The sequence below is a fragment of the Oxyura jamaicensis genome, chromosome 2 (genome assembly GCF_011077185.1).
Source record: "Oxyura jamaicensis isolate SHBP4307 breed ruddy duck chromosome 2, BPBGC_Ojam_1.0, whole genome shotgun sequence".
Taxonomy (NCBI): Eukaryota; Metazoa; Chordata; class Aves; order Anseriformes; family Anatidae; genus Oxyura; species Oxyura jamaicensis.
In genome coordinates this window covers 146598975-146615209 of record NC_048894.1, presented here as the reverse complement: position 1 = coordinate 146615209, position 16235 = coordinate 146598975, and the positions used below count along the sequence as shown (strand labels likewise).

Genomic DNA, 16235 nt, shown 5'->3' with positions numbered 1-16235 from the left:
CTCACAATGCTCCTTCTGTGCTATTAGCTCGTCCCTTATCTACTCCTCATTAGCTGCGTGCTCCAAGACTTCTGTAGGCAGAGCACCTCACCCCACGGTGATGACAAGAGCTCCTTTCTGGATTTCACGGGTCATGCCCTAAGGAAATGAAGGCTTCAGAGGTGTAGTGGTCTATCAACTAGTGGTCTATCGACTTCTTCCCATATCCGCTCCGTGCCACCCCCAGTCGGGCCCCAACAGTACCAAGGGACTGACCCAAATTTAGAAGAAAAGTCTTAATTAGGCAGGAGGGACACACATTTAATTCTGTTTGAGTTGATTTCAGAAAAAACAACTACACATTTTCTCCTCGGCTGGGCTCTGGCTTTGTGGAAATCATGTAGGTTTGGGAAGAGGCGAAGAAATAAAATGATTCTCAAAGGGATTTTAATGAAACTTTCTTTTATTTATCTAAATACGATAACTGTATATGATAATTAAATAGAATTCTCATAGGAATGAAGAATCAATTTTCCCTTCTTCCCAAGGAATCCAAAAACATGTCGCTATGTACAGAGATTTACAGTGATATGCGATATAGTTCATTGGTTTCCCGGACTCCAAAATTTGATACACCACGGGTAAAAACGTCCACGCCACAGCTGTTGCAGCAGGTATCCATCCTGTACCTTTTATAATGTTCGGTAAACTTTAAGTTTTCAAAACTATAGCTCTTCCATGGATGAGAAACTTTTCTCACCTGAAATTCCGCTGTTGCGTACAATTTTCACAATCCACAGCCTAAAAAATTAAGTTATATTCTTTTGAATTCAGTTTTTGGACAGGTGAGAAGACAGGCAAAATGGGTCAGAGCAGCGAATAAATGTGTTTAGGCTTCTGTTTTCTGTTGCAGTCGGGTAAAGGTGAGGTAAAGCAGGTTTAAAAATAAAAATAATTAATCAATAGATGTTAGGTGTCTAGTAACTTTGGGACTTGGATGGAAGGCCTTTGTATTTCATGAATTTTCCTACTTTTTTTGCCTTTCACTTACAGAAGCTTCCTTCGTTTTCATGGATTATTTGGCCAACAGTTTCTCAGCTTTGTGGGCACTATGGTTCAGGGTGCTGAATCTCTGTAACTTCCTTTTATTTGATGGAAACTACAGATACGCAATTTCTCTCTAAAAATTAGAAACCATGAAGAGTTCTGTAAAAAAAGTATCATCATCTCTAAGTTAACGTTCAGTCAAGTGGCCACTGAGAGGATTTCCAAGATCTGTTAAGTGAGTTGGAACTTGGTACTTGGAGGCTGTTACTAACAGGACTTCGCTTCCTTACTTGGCTTCAATTTCCAGTCTGCTCTGCAATGAGGAAAATTGCTCTGAGCTGGTGGGACTGGAGGTTTTTAACGAAGCGTGCTGGAATGCACCCACGTTGCTCATGAGGGAAAGGAAGCCTAGAGTGGCTGCAAGATGTCCTCTGCACCCCGAGCTTTTGGTCTCGGTCCATTTTGTGGTTAGCAGGCCTGTTCCTAGAAACCCTGCAAACAGATTTCCTCGCTGCGCACCTCAAGCAGACAGCTCTGAGACAGTGCGAAGGTGGAAACTGTGCTTCCCTGCCAGCCCTAAAGGAGTCCTCCTAAATCAAGACTAAGCTGTGATGACAGCATCGTGTCAGTCTGGCACGTAAATAGCAGCCTTCAGTATCCCGAATTAGTTCCTTATGCAAGTGCACAAAGTGCACGGGGAGAACCTGCGCCTTGCCCCGCGTCCAGGTGCCTGGCCACACGGAAACCTCCTGGATCTACCGAAACACCAACCGCTCACCAGGGGCACGTGGCCGGCAGCAGCAGTGCTGCACCATGAGCAGCGCTGTTTAGATGTGCCCTTACTGGGACCGTGAGGCATCCAACATTTACGTGCTGCCAGGCTTGGCTTTTTAATTAGGGAAACGAAGCATCCACAAGCACCGAAACAAAACAAGAGGCTCGAAATCGTCCTCATTTTGGGGTAGGCAGAATGTCTATGTTCATCAGTACACAAGCGATTGCTAAACAGGTCCTCACTACGTTCGCTTGCAATTCAAGGCCAGGTGGTTATTATGCAAACAGGTTACCTTTGTGGAGGCATCGCCAGGGTGAATTTAAGCCCGTCCTGTTTGGTTCCTCTTGTCTAACTCTTACAGGTCTGTAAATGTTCATGTTGTTGTAGAGAACCGCCGAGCTATCGGCTGCGTAGTGCGGCTGGTAGTAGTTAGGCTGGATGGGCGGCTGCGCTGGGGGCGGCGTGAACGAGACGAAGCTGTGGAAAGAATTAACTCTGTGCAGCGGTGACTGCGGGGTCAGGTTGCTGCTGAATATGAGAGTTCTTGGGGTTTGCTTGTTCTGGTGGGTGCTGCCGGCTGAGAGGCTGCTCAAGGGGTCTGAGAGAGTGTTAGCGCTGCCCTCGTTGCTGTCGGGGAGGCTGCGCTGGGGAGCCCAGCTGGTGCGGAAGAGGAAGGGCATGGTGCGTGGCGGAGACTTCGGGCCCCTGACGGGTTTGGACAGCGCATAAAGGTGTCGGAACTCCTCGTCAAACAGCTCCACAACTTGCCCGGTGAACTTGGAGAGGAGATTGCGGTGAACCTGGCCGCACAACCACGTGAAGCTGGAGGGAGAGACAAGGCAAGGGTGAGCGTTAACTTCAGCCGTTTGGAACGGGAGATCCAACACGGGACAGAGATGTCCCAGTTGACTTTCGGGTCAGTTCACATCAGTGCCTCTCTCTTTGACTTGGATTGAGCTTTGTTATTGCAGCTGCCGCTAAAACCTTCAAGAACCCTTGTGAAGTTATATAAGCTCCTGCAGGGAGTGGTGGAAACCATCAGCCACGTCCATGGCAGGACTAAATGCCAAGTCCTTCAGGAGCCTGCCTCTGGGTGGCTGTTCGTGGGAAGGAGCTTAGCCCCCTAGTTTAGGTATCCCTCAGCGCCTAAAGTCTTGTCCTGCCATGTCTCATCTGCAGATGATGTATCTCCCCTGCAGAATGCCACGCAAGTTTGTAGATCTCACCCACTCAAAACTGACGTTAGAAAGACTGCTGAAAAACAACCATCCTTTTTCTGCTTTTGTTTCGCTGCATCTCTGTCTGCACTGGGCAAGAGAAGCATGTGAAAACCCAACCTCCCTGTCACATCCCCCCCCCAAACAAACCTAATTTGGAGTTGGGTGAAAGCTCGTTTTCTTCACAATTGAGAGAATGAAATTAGCAATATTTTCTACAGCCTTTATAAAAATAGTAATAATAATAAAAGAGTTTGCTGTAAAGTAAGGGAGAAGCACCGCAACAGTTTTTATTCCTGTAGACCAGAAGCTCACCTTGGAACACTTCATGGCTTCTAAATGATTTTTCTTTTATGTACTACCCTCATCCACTTGGCAAACGTAAAATTGTGCTCTTTTACAAAGCCACAAGCCAGCTCGACTGTGCTGTGCAGGCTGCCCCGTGTGAGCAGCAGCAGCATCAATAACGCAAGCGCAGCTGAGAGCATGAGATGTAATTACTCCCTGAGCTGACCGGGGCTCGAGCTGGGCAGCAGAGCTTACGGTCCAGCGTTATTTGAACTCGAGGTTATTCAGTGTTGGCAAAAGTCTGGCCCGGTTATTCCTGCAGGACCTTATTAGCTGCGCTGGATTTGCACGAGGATTGCCAGCAGGCAGCTTTGGCTGTAGGTGTGTGCACTTTCAATCCTGGTCTTGTCAAAACTGACAGAACTCTGTGAAACTCGGAGGGACTGACAGCCTCAGCTGATGCTAACAGAATGAAGATCCAATTTGTACCTGCCCGTTCAAGGTGTTCTTAAAGAGGGCTAGGTTTTGGCATGCGTTGTTCCTGTACTGTTGATTCAGGAGCGGGACAAGGAGTGAAGTAATCCCTGTTCAGTGCCACTGGGCACCTGTACATTTATGACCGGACATGAAAATATGCAGTAAGTTACTAAACCACGGGTACTTCTCCTCCACCTCATGCAAATCATTCTAAATTTTGACAGAACCTTAGGAGCTGCGATAAACTGCCCAGCAAGCCAACTCCCCCTGCTTTGGTAACATCTGCTGTGCTAGCAGGGCATTGCCTTCACTCGCTAAGAAGCGCTCTCTGAACCTTTGCATGTCCTTTATCTAACCGTGAAGGAGGCTATCAACCTGGAAAGAATATGAAAAGACAAGCAGTTAGTCTGGGATATCTGCACTGAAGCTACAGACTCCTGAAGGGGCTGAGGCATGGGGTGACAGGTGTATATTTTGTGCTATAGGTATATTTCATTTCTACATGAAAGTTTACAGAAAGCTCCATTATAAATGGCTTTTGAAAAGAAACCACCTCAGAGCAGAAAGCTGTTGGGGCTAATTTTGACAATTCACTCCCAGATATGACTTCCTGGCTCACTGATCTTAGCTGTAACACTGGTAAACAGAGAAAGGCGGGTCCTTTAATAACCCACAGATTCTCTACAGACTGATGGTGAGTTTGTCAGCAGTAAAACAAGGGGAAACCTGCGGGATTTTAGACAAATGTTTGTGGCTGTGTGCTGCTTCCAGCCCTGGTGCTTTCTGCCTGAAGAGCGAGGGCCAGCTTCTGGTGCTCTCATTTTGCCTCCTTTAGGAGCACTGAGTTCATCCACTAACTTCAAATTTCATTCAAATAAAAAATACAAAGAACTAGCACAGCTTTGATGGGATGGGGTAGATTAAGACAGAGGCAGCAAAAAGAAATATTTCATCCTAACTCCATAACATAGACACAGGCAATAAAGATCGAGACAAAAACTAAATCTGAAAACATTTATTGATGCCTGCAGTCACAGACACACAGCTGGAGCTGCTGCTTCTTCAGGAGCTTCTCTACTCCAGCCTGTCGTGTGGCAGAGCCAAGCACATCCACACTGACCAAAGCAATGGCTTCTTAATGTTTTTTTAAAAAACCACGCCGGAGCAGGAGATCCCACAGGCTCCATGGAGGTTCCTTTGCCTCTAACTAATGACCAAATTCAGCCCTCCTTGTTGTCTATTAGGCTAACATATTTTGTTCCCAGACACTTCGGCTGGAAACAGCAAGCTGTAGTCCTGCTCAGGGCGCTAAGTACCAAAGAGCTACTTTATTTCCTCAGCCTGCTCCCCTCGTTGCTGTTATAAAACCATGCAGAGCACAGCACTCAGGTGAAATATATTGTTATATTAGTTTTAAGATCCTTTGTATCAGTTTTAAGATCTATTCAAACTTGATTTCCAGCAAATACATGGCAAAAAAAGTGTGTTTTACTCCCTTAGCATCATCCCGCTTACACCTGCAGCGGTTGGTGGGTCAGTTTTAGCAATAACAGAAACCTTTCAGATGAATAAAGGGAGAGCTAGCAAGCCTACGGAAAGGCCATGCACTGATAGCCAGTTATAACCCGTATGAATCTCCAGACTGGTGCTGAGCACGCTGAAGTTAAATAACATATAGATTTGCTCCTCACCACCCTCCCTGCTTGCTTGCTGGATAGGGGATTAGGTAGTTTGACAAGGCTCTTGGATTTAAAAGATAATGCAACAGCAGCAGAGAATGACAGGAGTGACTGCACAGGACTTTAAGGGTTTTTTTATTTTTTTAGGATTGAAAAGAGAAGCCAAAAGGAAGCTTCTTGGCTAAAGAAAATCTGTCTAATTCTGTCCCTCTTCTCCCACACATCTACGTCTGCTCTCCCTATGAATCTGCTGATGCATTTCCAAATGTCTTCAGTGAGGGATTAAAAGAAAACTGAAAGAACAATAAAATCATAGTGGCCAATAAAAAAACAACAGTGTTCACTCATTTTTATCTGATGGTTTGTTTAGAAGCACTGAAAAAGTGGATGCCTGTGTCAGTAGACAGCTGAGCTCTTACAGCCTTCACCAGCCCCGCATGTTCACCTTTACCTTTGTTATTATAGTTGCATAATCTTCCTGGTGGCACAGTTTTATCAGACTAGAAGCATTTAAGCCTCCAAATCATAAACCTGGATTAAGAAAAACAATCTCCTCCTTTTAATTATTTAATCACATCTGTAATTTTTTTTCCCTTGTCTTTTTGTATCTGAGTTTCTAGGATACGCTTCAGCCGTTTGTGAAGCTTACCTCTGTAGCCATGAGGCTTAGGAACTTTATTTATTTGATGCAAGCTCACAAGTCTTATGAAATTCCCTGACCTGAGGATCTCAGCTCTTAATTAAAAGCCCAATTGCTGAGATGCTACATCCTGTACCTGAAATAATTACAGCAGCACAGAAGGGGAGAGTTGCAGATGCAGCTTTTGAAAAAAAAAAAATACAACAGCCACCTAGATACGCACTTCCTATCTGTTAGGGAAGCACAAGACAAAAGAGTCAGTCTCTGAAGTATTTCTGCTTTCCCTTTGGTCACTAAACTTGTCATACAGAGAACAAATCCTCAGATAAGCTGAGCTGCATTAAGGGATCCCAAGGGATGGAAACGTATCGTGTCTCATGATCACAGCATCTGAGGACCCAAACAATAAGGAAAGTGTAATACTAAGACACAACACGTCTCTAGTTCTGCTCCAGGGCTGCACTGGCAAAGTTGTTTTAATTAGTTTCGGAACATTTAAATTAAATACCACACTCTGTAAAGAAGTAACACGGGCTTTTAAGCAAGAGATTTGGATTACTGAAAAATGGCACATATATGAAAGCAGAAGGTTGTTTTTTTGTTGTTGTTGTTGTTCAAAAAAAATGTTCACCCATACCAAAATTTCCATGGCACTTTTTTTGTGAAGTAATATTAATAAAAGGGCACCTAGATATGAACTGCAACGGTGTATCTCACCTGTAAGATCCAGAGAGCACATATCTCCAGTCAGAGATAAGAAATTTTTCTTGTATTTGTCCTGAAAATTTCCTGCCTGATTTGGCACAATAAACCTCTCCAGTAACACTGCGGACTGAGATATTCTAGTAAAGAAAAAGAAAAGTTGTATGAACAGAGTGAATTACATGTTTTGTCTTTTTTTTTTTTTAAAAAAAAAAAAAAGTCAGAAGAAAAGAGCCCTTTTCCCCTTTTGCCCTTAGCACTTCACTTCCCTCATTTCTGTTACGATTTCTTCATGGATTCTAATGTTATATTTGAAGGTTTGGGGACAGGGAAACTTTCTGAGCAGATACAGGGCTATTTTTTTCAATGGGGGTATAAACCTACATGGAAACTTGTGCAGGAGCAGATGCACTGTACAAGAACAGCTGCTCCTGCTAGTGAAATGAGTACTAGAGACGTGTCCTTCGTTCCGAGCAGTCTGTTACCTCCACTGACATCCCACCGCCACGTGATTCCCCATTGTTTCATGCTGTCTATGGCACAACACAGCAGGGCAAAACCTCTGCTTTTCTAATCCACCTGGGCCTGCAAGGACATGCTTCCTGCGCTGCTGGGGAGGCCCAGATGAGCTGGTAATGCAGTATCAGGTGTGAGTACACGTGTGAGTGGAGGAAAAGGTCCATTTGGCCGTGATATGCTTCTGAGCTGTCACAGCTCAGCTGCTCCAGCAAGCTCAATTAAAGCCACGTCAGGTACCCAGACCTGACACCGCTGTCTCCGTGCACGCTATGCAGAATTAAGGCCTCGGTAAATGAGTGGCACCAAGGGTGCAGCTCACTTTTGAAACCTGTGGATTGGAGCAGCATACATACAATAAATAGCTAAAGAGGGGGGGGGGTTATAGACATACAGACACCGTAATGAGAATGTTTTATTAATTTTGGCTTCCTGATACGTTTGGTGTGGAATTCAGCTGCTGAAACACGGGTGTCTGCTGCAGTTAAGATGCCCTCAGGCCTCCTGCCTGCCCTCCAGCTGCTGTTCCAGAAGGCCGCTGTCTCTGCGGTATCAGCCATCCCCGTGAAGATGTCACAGGTGCCCTGCAGCACCTCGAGCAACACCTGAGAGGGCTCCTAGGAGGTTATTTTTAAGGTCAGATTCCTCCGTCAGGGATGACGGAGTTGGACTATGCCAACAGCCAGCTCAACGTGAGGCATCATCTTTAAAGCAAAGCCTTAACAGCGTCGTTTTATTGTGCTTCACATTAACAGCCACAGAACCGAGCTGAAACGCTGAGGATCAAGAGCAGCAGGGAAAGGAGCGAGGCGATGCCAGCAGAGCTAACCCCTCCCAGCCCAGCTGAAACTGCCCCGTTCAGTCCCTCTGGCCGCCCAGGTATGGCTGTGCACAGGGGGTTGTGTGCAGCTCGTGCTCCCTGCTGTCTGGGGCTGCTGCAGTCATTAAACAGAAGCAGCTGTAATGCTTTTGTCACCTCCCTCTGTTAGGGGGCTTCATCTAATGGAAATCCCTCAACTTCCTCTAAAATCCATGGAAAACTGTAGGCATCCTCAGAGGGTAGTTAGGTACGCTCATGCTACCTCTGAATTCTCTTTTGTTGTTTTAATTACAAAGTGGAATGACCCTACTGTAAGCGTGCTTCTATCCCCAAATGCTAGAGGTGTAGCCAAGAGCTGCAGTACCTTGAAGAGATCCTCAGCAATTTGCAGTTTGTCACACATCTCAGAGAAGAGGTTTATGTTGCCGTGATCGAGCAGCAGGTAGACGAAGACCATGCGCTTGTTGGCTGCCTCCAGGAGGTCACAGAGAATCTCAGTGTCTGTGAACACGTCCATCACGATAGCGAGCACCTAGGGGAAACAAAGCTGAAGCATTAGCAGAGCAAATTTATGTAAGTTAAGGTTGCCTGGGAGGTCACTGAAAGGTAGTGGGGTTTTTAGTTGTTTTTAAGAAGTTCCAATAAATGCAAACCTCAGGAGATACATGGGGATATTTCTCCGTTTTTCCCCCTGAATCAATAAATCAAGGACAGACATCACTTCATTGCTTTATTGTTCTTATAAAACCAACACAACACGCAACATGCACACTTTTAAGTTCTTTTAATCATAAACCAGAAGGTGACCCAGGAAATTGTAGGTGAGATTTCAGCACCAGGAAGTAAACTGAAGCACTAATCAGAGAGTTATAAGGATGGAGCTAAAACAAGAGACCGCAGCCCAAATGGCTGACTGGCTTTCCTTGAGCCGTGTGCATTTAGCAAGAATCACCGAGTGATGTTTTCTCTGTTACAGCCTACCTGCAGAACGGTCCTGTTCTGAAACCTGCAGTCTGCACTTGGTGGTGGGGCCACAGACTGCAACAGCTCCACATATTCTTATTTTTACATCCATCTTTCATGATTTATGAGCTAATTGTTCCAGTTTAAGCACACATCTATGTCTCCAAGTGCACAAACGGTGGGATAGGGTGTGAAAGCCTCGGAGCAGCACGGACTGGGCAGCGAGACCCAACAGCTCCTTAAGCTCACAGCCCCGACGGCATGAGTCGAGGGAGCAGTAAATGTGCTATAAAACCACTTCCATGCTCCTGCTTGTGGTACTTGCAGTCACAGGACACCGTGTTCAACCAGTGGAAACAAACCTTGTAGTATATCTGTGGTTCTGTCCTACTAATTTTGTTCAGCTTTCACCGAATCCTACTCAAAGCCTGTGCCCACGCTTGCCAGCGAGCTTCCCTTCCCTCCCCGCCCCAAGGAAATCCTACAGGGCCCAGCACGTCCTGCGTGCCAGCATCCTGTCCTGACAAGCCGTGGTACTTGTGGAGCAGCGAGGATCCCACACCTTCACCCTGCTGCCAAGGCACAGTGCTTCAGAAAAAGCCCTGCCAGTGCTGGGTAATTGACCAATTATGGCCAATTACGTCCAATATCTTACGTCCACACTTACTGCTAACACACCTCCGACTGAGATTGCCTTTTTCAAGAGCCCAATTGTGCTGCTTCCCATTCAGCCTCACCGTAGCTCCAGACTGTGTCCTGCTTTTTCCCAGTCCTTCCCAAGTTGTGTTTCTGTACGTGATTTTTACTTGCAGTACTCAGTGCTTTTGCCTTTCACTTTGTGATTTGTGCCTCTCAAATGTACTAGGGTCGTAGTTCTCCCTGCTCCCCAGTCCTTTGCAGTTTGATGTCATCCACAAACATAATCCTTACTCCATTTTTTATGCTGCTAATGGCTGTATTAAATACCAAGTGTGCCCTTATCAGACACTAATAAATCCAGTCACTGAGAAACTACTCAAAAAGCAGGTGCCAAATGGATCCTGTCACCACGTGTTACTCTGGTACCCTCCTGAAACATAAATGAGATGGCTAAGGAGGTCATGTGAGCTTACATTGCATTTCCCACTTCTTCCCCTGTGAGTTTTCTCCTCTCAGGATGGCAAATTGGACAGGATCGATACGTTGGCTGATGCTTATCTTACTATGCCAGAGGTGTTTCTTCTGCTACTGCACCCTTCCGACGTTGTCAGCTTAAAATGACTGATCTGTGATTCTCCTGACGCGCTGAGCACTTGTAGCCTCTTGAAGAGAAATTGCCAGCGGGCATTCTTCTCCCAGGCTGCTGCATTCAGCATTATCAGTCTCAGTTCTTGCCCTTGCAGGACGCTGCCACAGCAAAGTCCCTGACTCTAGAGGGCTCCGCAGCCTGTGCCGGCGAGCAGGCACCACACACCTCTCTTTTCATGTGGCTGCTGTCTTGCATCTCTCCAACCAGCAGAAATTTGAGGTTAAAGTTTTTGGGAAGGAATTATACAACAAGAGTTTGTTTAGCAGAGCTAAAAGCAGGAGGTGTGTGATCGTAATACCTAGAGCCATGCTTTCCAAGAAATCAGAAATGTGCGCTATTTCCCTCAAAATGCTGTTCTGTTCCTAGCTCTCACTCAGGGCCTCTCGCCCCTCACCTAAGGTGGAGAGTGTAGCAAGTACTTTTCCCTACAGAACGAAATTCAAGCAAATTGCCTGCTGCATCAGGTGTGCCCACTGCTCTGACCCTTGAGAAGTCTTTGGGGACTCCATCGTTGCCACTGAAGTCTCGGGACCCCCCAGATTTCCCTTCTAACATAGCGGTCGCAAGGGTTTTGCTTCTGACCATTCGTCTGTGACACCGCCAAGGGAGTCTCAAGTTTACACAAGGGCAAAGCTCCCTGATGATGATTAGCAGAGTCCTGAAATGTCAGGCAGGTTTTTTCCAATAAAAGAGTCGAGCTGTCACCACTCCGCCAGAACACACATCAGAAGAGCTTCCTGCCCCCTTCAGCTGTTCATCTGCTGCCTTGCCAGCTGGTGGGCAGCCTGCCTTGAGACAGGCACCTCTCCACGCCCCCCCATAGCTTGTCTGCTATCTGAGGCATGCTCCACACCTGTCCCACATGCTGAGTTAGGCTGTGGAGGCTCTGTATGGAGCCCTTGTGACAGTTCAGTGACACTGATAACCTGTCAGGGATGAGAAGGATTCTTCTGAACAATTCCACTCCTTCGGGGACATCTGGCACACACCTGCCCTCCTCCAAGCGCTCCCCTTCGCCCTCATCTCCCACCAGTCCTCCAAAACGATCACTTCTAGCTCAGAGCTGGCTTCGGCTGACTTCTCGCTGCGGGTGAAATGGTGCCTTTTGAGGGCCATCCTGCCCCACAACCCAGTGGCGGGGAGAGCCCCAGAAGTGACCGTGGTCGGGCAGTGCAGCGAGGCAGCTTCCCAGCTGGGCTGCAGCACACTGCCAGGGTCACGGCTTGCACTGCCGTGGCCGCTCCGAGCTGAGCAAATGATGCATGAGAAGGAAGAGAGCCCACCTACCCTTCACACAGCGTGCTTGCTGTGCTAGGTTAATGGGAGTTTAAGAGAACAGGGAACGCTTTTTTCTTTCTTTCTTTTTTTTTTTTTTAAGTCACCAAAGTGAAAGGTGCTGGTGTGAGTACAAACAAAGCACTGCGTTTGGTCATTAATGGGCTCTCACTAGAGCAAAGCTACACTGCAAGGCACCAGGCTGGCTCTAATCAAACACCGCCTTCACCTGGTCTTTTTAAGAGCAGGAGGACAGAGAAGTGCAGAAGGAACATGAATTTGCTCTCCGTACCTGAGTGGTCTTATTGATGTACCGGCGTATAATGTCTCTGATGTTGCTGTTCTTCTCCGTTTGGAAATACACCGTGGCCGTGGACTTTTCCTTTAAATAGGGCTTCTCTGCCGTAATCCATGTGTGCAGGAGGGCTGGCTCGCTGCTGTCAGAAATGGTTGGGAAGTAGGTCCCCGAAGGGAGAGAGCCAGCATCGGTCTGCCTTGGCGCAGCCGCCCCGTCCGCGGGGGAATCCTGCGCGTAATACGACTCCCTGGCGTTCTCCTTGATGTACCGAGCTTCCACCGAGGAGAGGAAATCCACCTCTCCTTCTTTGCTCAACGTTTGGAGATACGAGTCTGTCCCACCGTCCAGGAAGGCGTCGGTGGCCAGCCTTATGCTTTCGTTGTGGCTGAAATCTGCTTTCGTCGACTTAAGGGACTGGTTCTTGATGTCCTCCAGCCTCTTTTTTATCTTGCCCATATGTCTGGAGTGGCTCATGGTTCGTTGTCTCAGCAGCCGATCTGCGGGGTAGGCACAGTGCATATGCGCGGCGCAGGGAACGTAATCGTCCTTCGGGTTTGGAGACTGCATTCTGGCGTAAAATCACCTCGGCTGAATGAATTAGCTGTGAATAAAAATAAAGAGATCTTATTACCTCAGGCAAATTCACACTCCCTGATTTTGTTGGTACAATTATCTTCAAAAAAAAGAAGCTTACTTCTCAGGTGGCGGTGAACTTCAGCAACAATCTGTTTCCAGATGGGACACAAGTACAAAGCTGATTAGATTGCTTATCTGAGAGGCACCCACCTCACCCCAAGGGCATACGGAGGATTCAAGTCCAATTACCAGAGCTGTCCGATTTGGCTGTATTTCCCTTCTCGTCGCATCCTGTGAAATGCGAGTGAGGAAAGTATTCAAGCAAAAGCAGGTAGGCTCCCGAGGATGGTTGCACAATCTTCAAAACACCTTAAGGCTTCTCTCTCTTCCCCTAGTATTTGTTACGGAGCAAAAACAAGTCTGGTGTTTAACTGGGACAAAGACATCAGCCATGTCCATAACTTCGGAACAGCAGAAAGGGTCACAGACTCTCGTCTGTACCTACATGCTTCCAGGCAGGCTTAAAAATAAACGTGAAATTCGTCACTGTGCCCCGTTCACAGTATGTTGCTATTACCATAGACGATTCACTCATTTATTTCTTTAAAGCTTTGTGACTACGCTGCCCTATTAAAAGAAAAATACCCCTTCCCAAACATCCTGAGTATTATGTGGAGGGAGGGTTGTGAGCTGGCCTCAAAGCATCAGAAATACAAACACTCATCATTTGATTGTGCACATTTAGTGCTGTTTGTTTGGTTTCCTTTTTTTTTTTTTTTTTTTTTTTTTTGAGGCAGCAGCTTCTGGAGTCACGTTGTCACCGTGGCAGCCCGGCTGCTGTGTCATTAGCAGGACGGAGGCGCAGGTTCGCAGCGGGGTGAGAGGCGCAGTGCCTCTGGGAGCCAGGCCGACTGGTATGACTGCACGGGGGTGAGGTAAGGCAGGGTGTGAAGGCACCGTGCCTGAGGTATTCCATAAATACTTGTGTGCATGCTTTTACGCAGAGGCACGTGTGACACACATTTATCACGCAGGTAGGGTTGTAGGGTTTACCATCGGGCTGCATAGCTCTGCTCCACGCTGCATCCGTGCACCAACGTGCCATGGCTCCGGAGGTGGCCATAGGCAGAGCAGGGTGGAGCAGATGCAGCAGCCTGGTCTCTCCTGGGCTGCTAAGGGCACATCTGAGCTGGGAAGGAGTCCTGTCACTCTTACCAACACGCTCTGGAGCACGGCGTCTTCAGGGCTTTTCAGAGGAGCACAGACCTGTTTTTTCCAGGGTAGATTCCCAGATTCTGTGTCTGTGTCCCCAGAGTCTGTGTCAGATGCCTTATGGAAAAAAAAAATAAAAGAAAGTAATTATATGCTAGCATGCCACAAGCATACATATTAAAACAGAGAGGAGCATGAAATGGTTCAGATTTTAAACCCAGAGCCATGGAGGGGGGGAACACGCACCTCAGGAGCCAGAGGAGAGGTGGTGGAGGTGGTGGCCGGAGCGGCGCAGCTCGTGATGTGATTTTGGGAACTGTCCCCTGCCCTCCCCCCGCCCCCGACATCCGCCCACAGCTGTCAGACGCAGCAAAAAGTCATTAATTATCTAGTGACCTGCTCTGCGCAATTATGCTGAAAATGATGCCTCCTAATTAATGTGACGTGCGAGATCGCGCCCTGCCAACGCCAATCAGGGCCTGGCCAGGCCCAGCAGGGCGGTCACCGGCCCTGCCCACCGTCCTGCCCCCAGCTGAGGCCAGCACAGTCACTCTGGGGTCCCACATGGTCACCCCCATGTTCTGCATGGCCACCCTGAGGTCCCTGCATGGCCACCGCAGGGCCAACACCATAATTGCACCTCATGGTCATTTTGGGGCCACACACGGGCAGTCCAAGGACCCCCTGTCACGCCAAGGTCCACTCCTGTCACCCTGGGGAACTCCCACTGTCACTCTGGGGTCCCAGTGTCAGGCTGAGGGCACATGGCAGTCACCTCAGGGTCCCACAAGTCATCTTGGGGTCCCACACAGTCACCTCAGGGTCCCTCCCACACAGTCATCTTGGGGTCCCACATGGTTACCTCAGGGTCCCACACAGTCACACTGGGGACCCACACAGTCACATTGGGGCCCCACACTGTCACATTCGGGTCCTATTGGTCACCCTGGGGCCCCACATGGTCACCTCAGGGATCCCCATGTCACTTCGGGGTCCCCCATGGTCACCTAGGGGCCCCTCAAAGTCCCCTTGGGGCCCCATGCTGGAGACAAACACAGACACCACAAGGGCCCCATAGTCACATTAGCTGTCACCATCAGGCCCCACACGGCCACCACAAAGCCCCACAGACCCTCATTCGGGTCCCTCAGGGTCCCCCACAGTCCCCAGAGACCAGCCCGGGCATTCCTCCGCCTCCCCAGCACCGCCCTCAATTGCCAGAGCGGGGAGGCTGCTTTCAGCCGCCTCGTTAGCGCAGTAGGTAGCGCGTCAGTCTCATAATCTGAAGGTCGTGAGTTCGATCCTCACACGGGGCAAAGGCGGATAACATTTTTTTTTTTTTTTTCTTTCTTGTTTCCCTGGAACGAAAGGCGCCACGGTACCAAACCCGCCTGGTACCGGCCGTGCAGGGGGAGCCGGGCGTGCCTCACACGGGGCAGTCGCCCCCCAGGTGTTCCAGGGCCCCGCAGGGGCAGTGACCGCCCGTGGATGGAGGTTTTTGAGTGAAGCAGGCGGGCAGGGCATCTCGGGGATCCGCCAGGGGAGGTTCCGCGGCAGCCCCGGCCTCCAGTGCCAGCTTGAGCAGATTCACAGCGGGTGTGATCCTATAAACCATGCACAAGCATGACAGGGCTCATCCCAGGGCTCATGGGGCATCCCCAACTTCTCTGGGCAGCCTGGTCCAGTGCCTCACCACCCTCTGAGTGACAAATTTCCTTCTAATCTCTAATCTAAATCTCTCCTCTTTTAGTCTGAGACCACCCTTTGTCCTATCATTATCTATGGGAGTAAAGAGTCCTCCATCTTATTTATAAGACCCCTTTAAGTACTGAAAGGCTGCGATGAGGTCTCCTCAGAGCCTTCCATTCTCCAGGCTGAACAGCCCCAGCTCTCTCAGCCTTTCTCCATAGGAGAGGTGCTCCAGCCCTCTGATCATCCTCGTGGCCCTCCCCTGGACTCACTCTAACAGCCCCACGTCCTTCTTGTGCTGGGGACCCCAGTCCAGGACACAGCACTCCAGGTGGGGCCTCACAAGGGCAGAGCAGAGGGGGACAATCACCTCCCTCCCCTGCTGCCACCCCTCTGGTGATGCAGCCCAGGACGCAGTTGGCCTTCTGGGCTGCAATCACATGCTGCTGGCTCATGTCAAGCCTTTTGTCCACCAGAATCCCCAGGTCCTTCCTTGAAGGGCTGCTCTCAGTGAGTTCTCCCAGTCTGTGCTCATGTCTGGGGTTGCCCCAGCCCAGGTGCAGCACCTTGCATATAGCCTTGAACATGGTTCACATGGGCCCACTTCTCCAGCCTGTCCAGGTCCCTTGATGGATTGATTCCCTTCATTCTTTTGTTATCAACTGCACCACTCAGCTTGGTATCTGCAAACCTGCTTAGGGTGCACTCAATCCTATAGTCTATGTCATTGATGAAGATATTGAAAAGCATCGATCCAAAGACATACACCTGATGGACACCGCTTGTCACTGGCC

General features: G+C 48.7%; 1 protein-coding gene and 1 non-coding gene across 2 annotated transcripts; one reads left to right on the top strand and one right to left on the bottom strand.

Annotated features, from left to right (window-relative positions):
* Positions 1–745: 745 nt before the first annotated feature.
* Positions 746–13870, bottom strand: FAM83A (family with sequence similarity 83 member A). Its single transcript, XM_035317401.1, has 7 exons — positions 13756–13870; positions 12790–12831; positions 12659–12689; positions 11959–12565; positions 8505–8672; positions 6820–6944; positions 746–2623 (listed from the first exon to the last, which is right to left on the bottom strand). Exons 4-7 carry the CDS (start codon positions 12529–12531, stop codon positions 2077–2079), a joined length of 1413 nt encoding a protein of 470 aa, XP_035173292.1. The 5' UTR covers positions 12532–12565; positions 12659–12689; positions 12790–12831; positions 13756–13870; the 3' UTR covers positions 746–2076.
* Positions 13871–14995: 1125 nt separating this feature from the next.
* On the top strand, positions 14996–15068 carry TRNAM-CAU. Its single transcript has one exon. It is a non-coding gene; the product is annotated as a tRNA-Met (tRNA).
* The last annotated feature ends 1167 nt before the right edge of the window (positions 15069–16235 follow it).

Coding starts and splice junctions, on each gene's coding strand:
- FAM83A (XM_035317401.1), bottom strand. CDS start 12,531: ATGCAGTCTCCAAACCCGAAGGACGATTACGTTCCCTGCGCCGCGCAT. Junction 6,945..8,504: donor TTGCTGAGGATCTCTTCAAG/GTACTGCAGCTC, acceptor TTTCTTTACTAG/AATATCTCAGTCCGCAGTGT. Junction 2,624..6,819: donor GTGCTCTCTGGATCTTACAG/GTGAGATACACC, acceptor CTCTCCCTCCAG/CTTCACGTGGTTGTGCGGCC.